Here is a 12910-nt window from a genome sequence, read left to right on the forward strand (position 1 = left end):
CAACCTTTTTGTTTTTTTTTTTTTTTTGTCAAAGTAAGTTTAAGCGACGGTTGCGATGAAGCCAAACGGTCATAAAGTTATATCCCTTAAAAAGTAATCCTCCAGTCAAAGTAAATGCAATTAAAAAGTGCTCCTCACTTACAAAACCGCATCATCTTCTTCCCAGTCTCCTTCCAACTGCGTCGATTTCTCAGAATACTCTCTGAGCGACCAACCCAGAAAACCAAGAAATTTAAATTCCCAGTGGAAGAACGACGGTCTTAACGCATCAGTTTCTCTTGCCCGTCGGCTCCAATCACAAAATTTGAGAAGAAAAAGCGGCAAATTTCTGGTTTATGATCGAGAACTGAAGGAGTCTGAGAAAGATCGATCGTATTCATGTACAGAAATTTCATGGATTCCCAGCGAAAGGTTTGAAATTCTCACTTTCCATGGAATTCAATTTCCGTTCGGTGATCTCTGGTCGAATAATATGAATGTTTTTCTGGTTAGGGGTTTCCCATTTGCACTGTGATTGGATGGGTTACTAGGGTTAGGGTTTTCGAGCTCTTATTATCATATTTGTTCAATTATATGACATAGAAATTTGAGGATTTTTAGCTGTGAATCTCAAAATGCATTCTGGGAAGCATGAAAATTTCAATAAAAAATCTCCAGCTTCTAGATTACATGCCCCCCACCGATTTGAATTGGGTCCTGACCCGTATAGTAATAGTGGTAGGAGGAGTAATATGCGACTCGAGGCAGCTGATCAGTCTATTGGGAGGAATTTGAGCCCTCGGAGATTGCCAGGGGATGTGGGTTTGAGTCAAAGGACTGATTCTGTTGAAAGGAGGGACTATGGTTGGCATTTGGGTGGTGGAAGGACTGATCGGGTGAGGCGGAGGTCAAGATCCAGGTCGCCACTGCAGCCTTTTGGTGACATGCGGAAAAGGCCACATTTTGATGAGGGAGTCGGGGTTTTGCCTAGGAATTATTCGCCACCTCTAGTTGCACCTGTTCCTTTGGAGTTACAACACAGAACTGGATTGGCTGAGCCTGCAATATATAGTGTGAATGACGATTCAAATAATAGACGAGTTTACGGGTCTGAGAATAATGACTCTAGAATCAGTAATGAGGAATTGAATGGAAGCAGATTGTCAGTTGGCGGTACACATGAGGCATTGAGTAAAAAATCAATGCACGTGGAAGATGGTGCGGTAAGAGGATCAGAACCCGCACTTATCCAAGATAACACTGTACTAGGAACATATTGGCCACCTCCAGACCTGCATCCTGTGACAACCCCTGCAGAAGGCAGTGAACACCTACCATCATCATCACGGATTATGAATGTACGCCATTTTCAGCAAGAAAGGCCTCAGTACATGGATCCTGTTGCTTTGGATAGATTACCAGTGACAGAATCCTACAAAGGAGAGAAACACATTTTTCCTTCAAGGGATGGTTTGTACCCAATGATGTCAAGTGCTCTTAATACGGATTTTCATGCTAGAACCTCCATAGACATAAGGAGTGACTTTCAAGATTCCTACCGAGGTGGCCGTCACTTACCTTCTATGGATGAGTATTCAAGTAGCAGCCGGAAGTTTATAGAGTCCTCGAGCATTAATGCATATAGGCAAAGGCCACCAGCAGATTATTCTAGAGATCCTGATTCTGGCAAGAGGAGTCTGGCAAGTTACCAGAGTTATAGTCCTACTAGAGGTGAGCATGATGATTATTGTTTTCCCAAATCAAGGGGCATGCCAGTTGATGATCGCGGATATCCATCTGATGACTTACATAAAATGATGCCTCCACGACCTCAACTTGACTATGATCATACTCGAATGGTTTATGAGCATCAAAATTTGTCAAGACCTGGTAGTATGAACCCTGTTATGGATAGAATGGATGATACTGAGGGATTTTCTGGAAATTCAAGAAAGGGCATTGTGCTAAATAATCCTACTTTGCAAAGGCAATCTTTAATAGACTACCCTGATTCAAGAAGAGTATCAGAGACATCAAAGCACGGTGCGGAATATTCAGGTTCAGGACGCACACATGTCAATTTAGGAAGGAGAAATCCACAAGATTATGAACTATCCCATTTCGGGGCATCCCAAGATTTTCAGGTCGCACATCCAAAAGAAGATTATGGTTTTGAAAGAGATGTGAATATGAAGTATCAGGACAGGCTGTCTCCTGTATCAAAATATGAGTCAGAAATGCATGGACATCCTGCTGGAATGCAGATTATGAGGGAGGAGCTTGGAATATATGAACCATCAGATAGGATGCTCAAAAGAAACTATGCTACTGAAGAACATATGAGTACACATAATCCTAGAACTGTTATGTCTAGTAAGTGGGCATCTAGAGAATTCCAAGATTTATATGATAGTGGTGAAGAGTGGAATGATGGAGATGCAGGCAGTTTCTGTACATCTGCATCAGCTGGATTTGATCATGATAGATACAGTAAGGCTAAGAGGGTATTTGTTGGGCGCCGTCATGATGAATATGAATATGATGATTGGTTGCCATCTCAACACTCTTTTGAAAATGCGCAAAGGCATTCAGTCAGATTCTATAAACAAGGTGATCGATATATAAAGGGTCATCGAAAATCTGGTCCATTAAGTAGGCATAAGCCGCACCACACTGATATAAAAAGTGGTGTTCACAAACAGCACCAAGTTTGGAAAAGACATGATAGTTATTTAGAAGATGTCCATGCAAGTGATGGTACTGATGTTGATCTATCAGAAAATGGGCTGAGCTCTGCAGGTCCTGAGCCATCCGAGGACTCTGAGGAGTTTATGCAAATGGTAAATGAAGCCTTTTTAACATTTTCTAAAAAGCTAAATATGCACTCGGCTGTTCGGAGAAGATACAAGGAACAAGGAAAGGCTGGTACTTTGTTCTGCATCGTATGCGGCCGAAGGTTTGTTTTCTTTTCTGTCATGTTCTTTCTAAGTGGGACTCCAGTTTTCATATTTTCATTCAGGAGGTTTTTAGCATTACTCATATTGATGCAGTCAACTCCTGCAGTTACTTTAAGCTTTTGTTACTTAGGGTTCTTTAGTATTACTCAAATCACTTTGGTATGACCTTAAATTTGTGATAGTTATGTGGTCTTTTGATTCTTTCCTTGTTCGTTGGGTGAACATCTACTAATATGAAATGGTGTTTACGGAGTTGTTCATTACCAATCATGGTTGAAATTTCCAAGAAACATGGTTTTTGTAGTGGGAAAGACGGACACCATTTGATGAAACAAGGATCGTCCTAGTCCAGCGGAAACTAATACAGGACCTGTTAGTGTTTTTTAGTTTCTTGTTCACTAGCAAAAGTAAATGTGGATCTTCTGTACATAGTTCCAGGCTTTGGTGCTGCAAAGAGTTTATGCAAATTGGTTTATTGTTTGAGGTGGAGGGATAGGATGTGCGTAGGATGGATTGTAGAACAAGAGTGAAATGAGGTTCTTGATTTGAAATGATACATTGATTCAAATAGGCCTCTCGGAAAGGGAAATCAATTTCTCATTCCGTACTCTGGTACAAACTTAATTGCTGAAGCCATTTTGGTATCCTGTTATTGGCATCCAGGTCGAAATGCCTAGTATTTCATCACTCATACATGTACTTATTATACCTGAGCATTTTAGGAAATATTCTCAGGACGTTGAAGTATCTTTGGAGGACATTCATTTATGAAAGGACATTATTTTTTGTAATGCATGCAAAAAATGTGATCATAAAGCATATCTGTAGCCTATGAAGCAGTGTTAAGCTCCTTAGCTTCTCACTTGGGGTAAATTTATTTTTGAGGCTCTGGAGTCCATCATTGTATTTTGTAGATCCACAGTATGAAGAAACTGGCCAGTTATGTAGAAACTCGCTAGTTGAGTAGAAGTTCCCTTTCACAAGAGCGCATGGAGTGATCTACAAAGTCAGTAACATTGAGATCAATCATTTGGTTTGTTAACAATGCATGGTAATAATATGATTGTTCATGTTGTTATCATGGGAAGACCAGATATTTACTTGGTTGTAAGGTTGAATGTGCGGGCTACTTCCTATATGCTCTGTGGAAGATAATTTTGAGCTTTTAGAAAAGATGATTAGAACCCAAATTAGAAATAAATAATAAAATTTCATAAAACTTCTAAGAGTGAAATTAAGAAAGCATTCGTTGGACAAAGTTGTATCGAGAGTTAGATGCGCATTGGTTTGTTTTGTTACTGCTCCAAGGTTGATGCGTACTTACTTTTATGAGGATATCTACTATGTCAGGGACTTGTGTCTTAAATTGATACTAGTTCGTCCCAAGCCTGATAATGTGGTAGTTTGTTGCTGGTATAAAGCATCACACCTTATGAGTGTGTGTAATACTGGATATAAAGGAACGAAGCTCTGCCTCAAATGAGAGGCTAGATGATATTAATTTGAATCAACCAAGGCTGTAGCAGTTGAGGTCTTCAAATAGCATTTGGTTTTGTTTCGACAAAAAAAAAAAAAAAAGAAAAAAAAAAAGCATTTGGTTTTGTATTCACTGTTTTTTTTTTTTTTAATGAAGTTTGTCTTTAATTTTTGGATTTTTATATAGGATACTGATTAGGGCGTGAAATTTGCATATGATACTACTTAAATGGGATATTGTAGATGTTTCTGCCTTAATATTTTTTTTTCTCTGGTAGAAGTGGTACTCGCAAATACTGTACTTTTTTGATTTTTTATTTATCTATGCTGTGTTGCAGCTTGTCGAAGGAGTTCATGGACACTCAGCGCCTGGTAACACATGCATATATGTCTCACAAAGTTGGGCTGAGGGCACAGCACTTGGGTCTTCTAAAGGCAGTTTGTGTTCTGTTGGGATGGAGTACTGTTGTCCCCCCTGACACGGTCACTTGGGTTCCCCAGGTCCTACCCAAGGCAGAAGCTTTGGCTCAGAAGGAAGATTTGATTCTCTGGCCTCCTGTAATTGTTGTCCACAATATTTCTATGTCTGACAACAATCCTGAATGTTGGAAGGTCGTATCCATGGAGGCGCTCGAGGCTTTTCTAAGAAGTGAGTGACTTTGTTTTTATTATTTTTAGTTATACAATACTTACTGAAGCTATTAAATGCTTGAGCATAAAGTTAGACAAAATATTAAATAAGTAAACTAGAAAAGAATGTAATCACGTCGAATGCAGGCTAAGCGGATATCGAGGCAAGGTACCATTTGGGTTTCTGGATCTTTAAATTATTTGAGTTAGGTGGGCAATTTTTTGTTTTGAAACTTTTGGGTTCGACATGACGTGGCAGGTAACGGTTTAATCAAAGGAAGAATCAAGATTTGCCTGGGCAAGCCTGCTGACCAAAGTGTTTTGGTGGTGAAGTTCTTGGGAACGTTTACTGGGCTTGGGGATGCGGAGAGGATTCAGAAGCATTTTGCAGAGCATAAGCGTGGCAGAGTAGATTTTGAGCGAGCAACATCCTCGAATGGCAAAATTGTGGAAGCAGCAATGCAGGGAGACAACCCGGAGGAGCGATTTCTATATGGGTATATGGGCATCGTAGAGGACTTGGATAAAGTGGATTTCCATACCAGGAGCTGGACTGTGATAAAGAGCAAGAAGGAGATTCAGGACCTGGCCAATGCTCCCGTCAAACCTGATGAGAGGTAGTTCATTGCTGTACACAAATACTGATTTAAGGATCATGCTTTAGGTTTACTCTCGTAGAACATAAAGAGAACCGAAAAGAAAATATATCGTGTAAAGAACTCGAAGTCACCTATAGCTTGTGTTATTAGTGCAATACTGTATTCTGAACTCCTGGAATGCCGAATAGTTTGCTTGTAATTTATAGGCCTGCTGCTTTCATTATGTAAACATACTAATGTACCGTTTGTGTCAATTTCGTAGTCATGTTTGTGAGGCGATTTCAAAGACATTAATCCAACTCACAATGAGTGTCACCATGTGAACTTTTTGATGATCCGAGAAGATCGACATTTTGTTAAATTTAAATTCTCGGTGTTTGATTTGTTTTGGAAGTAGATTATGTGGTTATGTTTGGAACAGATGGCGATCTCCGCACTTGACATTCCCATCTTTGTTTTTAGGGTTTTGGGGTAAGAGTTGAAGGTTTAGGGTTCTGGAGTTGATGGTTCTGTGTTAGGGCTTGCAGAAACTGCGATTGTGCAAAATATGAGTGCCAAAATCTAATAAGGCGCCCAGATATTTAATATAAGTAATTTTTCAGTGTACTCGGAACAAAGCAGTACATCACAAGTCAAAATATAAGGAAAGAAAATTGGGAAATATGCTCCGCTTACATTATACCACCATGTGTTCCCAGTACAAGTAAGTATTAAATATGAAGCTGTGAAATGTGTAGAAAACTTTGATCTATTTGCTCATCTGGTAAGTAAATCTGCACTGACATATGAGCTTCTCCTGGAATTTCAAGTAACGGACTTCTGTCTCCCACTTGGAATGGCACTAGTCCGTAGATTTTCCAAGCCACCGGCGATCCCCAGTAGTACCATCTCTGCCGTATCGGAATTAGCTGCAAAACGAGCATATCATAATAACTGAACGGATTCGAATCGACGGAACTTTACTAGCGAGTAATTCTGTCAGATGCTAGTGCCGAGTCCCAAGTCACACAAAAGTGATTAGCATTCGTGTCGTGCTGTAGAATTTGTAATGAGAAAATCTTTAACATATTACCGGCTTGAGCTGCGTTGGATGCATACCATCCTGGGGGGAGGAAACCGGAGAAGAGATCCCAGAAGCTCAGGGAAAAAGGACATCACAATTGCCGCAATTTGGTGGCCTGGCGTGAGAGCTACAAGCATCAAGCCGTACAATGTGAAGCAGATAAGGGACGTCAATTTAAAGTAGTAGAACCAGAAAAACTTGTCAGCGCGCCAAGTGAACCCGATCATTGAAAAGAGGATGAGACCATACGCCGGAGTTTGGACTGCGACGTAAACTGTCTCAATCGCCACCTGCAGGGCGTAAGAGTTTTACTATGTATCTCTCCGGCAGATGAACTTCGCGTTGATGAATACCAAGGTTTCGGCTTCTTTTACCTGAGCAAAAGCATAAGGCAGCGGAGAGTACGTCCCCGCTGCTCTTTTGCGGTAAAATGCTGTTCTTTCAACTTTGCACTGAGCAGGGCCGTATCGAATATTTTGGAGCCCTTGTGCGAATTTAATAAAAAGGTCTTCCTTATTAAAAAAATAATAATTTTTTTGGACAATATATTCAAACTTAGTAGGTCTGTTGTGCAACAAATACGAAAGCAAGGTCTATTGTGCTTGATTCGTGTTATGTATTACGTTTGATCTCCTTTGTTTCAGAAAATTAGTCCGAAAATAATACCAACTACGGTCAGAAAGAGCCAAATGCCGTTGCATGTATGATTACTTCAGTACGACAATTAATGAGAGTTACTTGCTTGACATTTAAGATTCCATGCAAATACACATATTTGATCATATTTAATGAACTGAATCTCTATTTAACATCTACACACTCGTTTTGTGGATCCTCGCTAATGAATTTAAGATTGGCCATGCACCCCCTTATCAGACAATACAAATATAGTATACAATCACATAAGAAAAAGAGTCTCTCTAACTTATCTCTTAAGCTTCGACCAAAAAATAAATAAATAATTCTTATCTCTTAAGCTATTTCCTCCAAATGTACAGATCATTAATACAATCTTAATAGAGTTATCCACGAACTCACCAAGGAGATTTTTTTAATTAATTTATGTATGATGATCTTGCCGGGTAATTAGCTTATGTGACTTGTGGCAAAAGCGTCCTATACTGGTTTAAGAATTCCAAATCAACTCATGTCCTGATACATAGAACCTTGAAACCTGGCAATTTCTCGTATTACAAAGTCAGCTAGGTTTTCTTCCAAAGTACTGGTTTTCAAAGATATTTATATACAATAAAATGATGTTTTATTCTAAAGTATTGGGTTTGAAGTGCATTTATCTAAAATGTAATGTTATCGAAAGCACTAGTGGAGCTAGCTACCGTAGGCTATGGCCGAGCTTGCAACCTTTTTGTCGTCAAACACAACCACAATTGTTATTGGTGCTTAAAAAAATCTAATTGGGCACTTCTAATTTTTTATTATATGTATAAAAAAATACACTCTTATGATAAGTGCATAATTAGATTATTCGAGTGCCAATAATAGTAGCCTAAAAAAAGTTTTAACAAAGAAGGTTAAAATTGAGGGCCCATAGAACTCCAGGCCTTGTGAACATACCTTGTCTCGTAATTTTATTTATTTTTTGAGCAAAAGACATATACACACTTGACCTATAAAAAAACCATTAGATCATAATACTAAATGACAGTACTCCCATAATTTTAAAGTTCAAAAGTTCTTTTTTAAAGTCAAGTACATTCCAAACCTTCACAGGTGATTCCAAATTTGTTAAAACATTTTAAGATATTCCAAATAGCTACCTAACGTTTTCAAAAAAAAACACTCGCTAGGTCAGACATTAAGTCATGACATCACTAACGTAACTGATGGTGTCATTAATGTTAAGTGATGGTATAAACAAATAGTGAAACTAATTTTTTGAATCCATAAATTAACCCTTTTTAGTCAAACAAAATGCCAACAATTTGGGATCATAGAGCTCCATAAATAACGTAAGAAAAAAAAGCCCGCTTCAGTCTGTCAAGTTCATCATCAAAATGTCAGTAAAATTTGATCATGTAAAAGTAGCAAAATCTTATAGAGCACCCAAAACAAGGTCAAATTTTGCTATATTTTCACTTTTTTTTTTTTTTTTATACACCCCCAAGAAAATCGACTATTTCGACTCGTACACTATCTGATAATTCGACGACGTGAGGTTCTAACAATACAAATGTACATCAAATTAAAACCTGTACAAAATTATAGCACTCAATCGATCCATGACCTGTCTTCCAAAGGCTTCAACAACAGCCATGCGGGGGGGCACCAACGGCTACAAAATCCTTCCTGTAACTAGAAAACTGTTATTTCCGACTCTCATCAGGATTCAGAAACCACCTAAATTGGTCAATCAAGTACATAATCAGCAGCGGCACCCGGTGATCCGAGAACTAGGGCTGCTTCAGCGATTCTAAACGCCATCGTCGCTTTATAAGTTACCAAATCTGCATTCTGCATGAGTAACTGAGCACGTTGTCGTTTGCGGATAGCTAATTCCACAGACCTCTCCGCCGCAGCTTTCGCTTCTTCAACTTTATACACAGCATTCTGCTCTTGCATCGCATCTTGTTCCGCAGCCATAGCTGTATATCAATACAAGCTCAGATATACAGTTCTCATATAATAAAAAGCCAAGCTGAGAAATCAGATCTTTTACACAAACAAAACAGATACATTTAAACTGGGGTAATAAAAATCCATAAATTGCTCACTCCACCCACTTCTTTTTCAAACCCCTATTCGAAATACCTTTGCCCAAACCCGAAGTCTAGGTTTTATTTTCCTTCAGGGGGTGTAGCTTATGTTATTTTATTTTATGCTTTCAAAAGTTTGTCCTTCTATGTAAGCTCATAGGAAGAAAAAATTGAAACTAAAAAAAAGGGGCAGGATTAGCATTATGATGGATTCTATGAGCGACACTCGACAAAAATTGATGCGGGTACTTATAAAAACTTCAATTGGTTTCAGAAGTTTGAGGCCTCACATGATATCAAGTGTTTGTTGCAGGCACTGGGATGCTGATGAATTAATTAAAATTCAAGTGCCAATGCCATGTAGGCTACCCTGTAAATTTTATATTAAAAAGGATAGTAAAACTCACTGTACAACTAGGATTGTGCAATAAGAGATTTAAATTACCTTGCAAGAAACTTGGTTGTTTTCCTCTACCAACTTGACTCGGCTGTCGCTTGAATGATCTTCTCCTGCGCATAATAGGCTTTGGGTCTAGCAGAGATCTCTTCGACTGATACGCCTGTTAAAAAAAAAAAGGTTCAGTAATGCGAACAAACAACCTAGTTATAAGAACTTAAAAATGCAGATCAGATTTACTCGAGAACTACTCTAGCAAAAGAAAATGAAGCATAATGTGGCATGTACCTGGAACACCCTAAGCAGTGATGATACTTGCTTCTGCTTCCGTTTATTCATCCAATAACCATATACAGCCTCTATTACTTCCCTCCTTCCCATCTCCGGACAAAGATTTGCAGCTGCATTGTTGTCAGAAAAATCATATGGTCTATAATAAAATGCCTTCTCGATTGCATCGACAATTAATTCAAAGTTATCCTCGGAAACATGGTCATCAAGTTCATCCTCAGCCAAAAAGTCACTGTTGAACTTCTTCAGCCACTCCTCATCATCAGAGTCCATGTCATAATTTGCATTTCTCTTTTTCATGGCTCTAGACAACTCATCATCATTCAGAGATATGTATGAATCGGGCCTGTGGAAAGGAGCATGGTGACCATTTGCATATCCTGGGACTTCATGCACACCGGGCACGGGGATGAACTTGACAGCTGGAGATGGGACAGAACGACCAGAGCACTCCTTGTAAAGGTCCTTGAAAATACACCAATCAGATCGATTGGGAAATTCTAGCTTCCAACTATTTTCCCCATTATTATCCGCAGACCACATTATAAAATTCGTAAGACGGTTTTTAGAGAAGGGCCTCATTACTTTCTCTGCCTTGTGGGTGTAACGGGTTAATCCATCTTTCTTGATCACAAGAAGCCGCTCTCCAGATGAAGAGGTTTCTAACATGACAGTTGCTCCATCTTCCCTGTAACATTTGCCCGCTTCAGCGATCAATATATTTGCCGAGCAACATGTAGAATCTAAATCCCGTGCTGATCTCTCCATGGTTGAACCGTCTTCTATCAGGTTACCTACAGGGGAAGTTGGAATTGACTTCCTCCGCTTGTTATTAGAGGCTACAGAAGAAAAGGGGTGGCCATTCTTCCTAGAACTGAATAGCTCAGAAACTAAGGCTCCATTGGGCTTCCGTAAGGCAACCGGGGAAGGATTTCTAGATCGCCTTGTCCTCAATGAACTCCGCCTCTTCTGAGTACCACGGGAAGTTAAACTATTCCTATACTGTGAGTTTCTACAAGGTAATTTTGTAACTCTGGCACTAGAATGCGAAACCGGTGTGCTTTCAACACAATCAACTTCTTCATCATAGTCATCATCACTTTCATGCCCATCAATCTGATTGTTTACAGTTAGCTGACATTTATATCTGAGATGCATGGTGATATGCATGTCCATAAAACAAAAAGGAACTGCAGAAAAGTTCACAGAAAACAATGGAATAAACTGTTTGGCCCCAAATAACTTGCAAATTCCAGAGCTCCTACTACAAGATCGAACCTGCAACACATTTTAATAGATCAAACTAATGACCAACCAGATACTACACTATTTTCCCAATCAAATTTATATGTGGTAGAAAACCGCCACTTACCCGCGAGAACTGAATGCCACAGGAGGAAAAAAAGCTACCAATTGGCTCTGATGCAAGGAATTCAGAGAGCTCAGTCAATCCCAGACTAGCCCTCGTCATGCACACAAAAACCGAACACAAAAAACGAGCAGACCAGTATCTCCGACTGCACGAAGACTCAAACGAAACACAAAGCGCTTCGGGGGACACAACACCCACTTCGGGATCCAGCTCCCCGCTCGTCTTCCTCCTCGGCCTCCGAACAAATCTCCGCCCATACATTCTGTCCTTGGAACCACCTTCCTTCTCCACATCCGCAGTGGTGCGCTTCCTCTTTCGGGTGTACACAATCCCATACATCTTCTTCTGTTTAAGCTCATCTGCCAAAAGGTCATTACTTTCAGGCTTCTTAGCCACTGGAACTTTCGAAACGACGGGGGTTTGCTTCGAACTCCGGATGTGGTGGCTCCCGGGCCATCTCTTGGGCTTTAAAGAAACAACAGAATGACTGGCACGGCTTTTCATGACTTTGAACCAGTCCTCATAGCCACGGTGGGCCCTCTCGAGCTTGGACTCGGACGATTCGGGCCAGAGGCGGCGCCCGGACCGCAAAACCCGAGCCCCGTCCACACCGCCCTTGGCCATCCCCATCCCGAAAACCCTCGTTGTCCGCCTCCTCTCCACCGATGGCATTTCCGTGCTCAGATTCCGGAGCAACACCACTCTGGGCGCACTCCTCCTCTTCCTCCTCCTACTCGACTCGCTGAGTCGCCTAGTCGATCTCCGAGTCGACTCAGCCCCAGACTCGGGGAGGGAGTACTCAAGGTTGGGGAAAACGCGGAACCCTATCTACTCGGTCTGACTCGGAACTCGGAACGAGTTGGGTTCATTAATTACAAGAAAAAAAAAGAAATTAACAGATTTTTCTAATTATTCAGAAAAAAATTATCAACAACAAAAAGAAAAGGAAAGTGTTTGGCGGTTGAGAAAATGAATCAGAGAGAGAGAGAGAGAGATTAACAAGTACGATTAACAAGAAGTACACAACATCAACAGAAAAACACAGAGAGAGAGAGAGAGAGAGGGAGAGACTAATTTACAGGAGACGCAAACCAGATCTAAAACTAAAATAGATAAAGTAGAGAGAGAGAGAATGGGTTTGAGAGAGGAGAGAGAGAAAGCGGGAGTGCTGGAGGGGGCGGGCTGGTATCGGCTAGGGTTTATGATAAAAAGCCACAAGCGGAAAGAGGGGGGAAAACCAATCGCCGACTCAAGTTAACCGTTGGATGGAAGATGAACGGTTGGGATTGCGATTTATTTGTTGGTTTTTATAGGGATTCGATGGCTCCAATGAGAAAAGGAAGGAGAGAGAAAGAGGAGAGTGGGTGAGTGAGGAGAGAGGGGGAGGAAGAATACTGAGACCGACGGGAGAGAGGGTTGATATTTTACGTTA

At 40.3% G+C, this 12910-nt stretch overlaps 2 protein-coding genes across 3 annotated transcripts; one reads left to right on the forward strand and one right to left on the reverse strand.

Annotated features, from left to right (window-relative positions):
* The first annotated feature begins 116 nt into the window (after positions 1 to 116).
* Positions 117 to 6034, forward strand: LOC103928646. Of its 2 annotated transcripts, XM_009337724.3 has the most exons (4): positions 117 to 411; positions 716 to 2935; positions 4751 to 5061; positions 5302 to 6034. In XM_009337724.3, the coding sequence occupies exons 2-4, from the start codon at positions 732 to 734 to the stop codon at positions 5661 to 5663; spliced, it is 2877 nt and encodes a 958-aa protein (XP_009335999.2). In that variant the 5' UTR covers positions 117 to 411; positions 716 to 731; the 3' UTR covers positions 5664 to 6034. The 2 variants fall into 2 exon arrangements, with proteins under 2 accessions (XP_009335999.2, XP_048442058.1); XM_048586101.1 differs by having other exon boundaries at positions 117 to 2935.
* Positions 6035 to 6603: 569 nt separating this feature from the next.
* On the reverse strand, positions 6604 to 12832 carry LOC103928647. Its single transcript, XM_009337725.3, has 7 exons — positions 11479 to 12832; positions 10104 to 11384; positions 9864 to 9978; positions 9084 to 9307; positions 7079 to 7216; positions 6740 to 6994; positions 6604 to 6675 (listed from the first exon to the last, which is right to left on the reverse strand). Exons 1-7 carry the CDS (start codon positions 12148 to 12150, stop codon positions 6604 to 6606), a joined length of 2757 nt encoding a protein of 918 aa, XP_009336000.2. The 5' UTR covers positions 12151 to 12832.
* Between the last annotated feature and the right edge of the window lie 78 nt (positions 12833 to 12910).

This window comes from the organism of the source record quoted next, unplaced genomic scaffold (assembly GCF_019419815.1).
Source record: "Pyrus x bretschneideri cultivar Hongxiangsu unplaced genomic scaffold, Pyrus_bretschneideri_v1 Contig24, whole genome shotgun sequence".
NCBI lineage: Eukaryota > Viridiplantae > Streptophyta > Magnoliopsida > Rosales > Rosaceae > Pyrus > Pyrus x bretschneideri.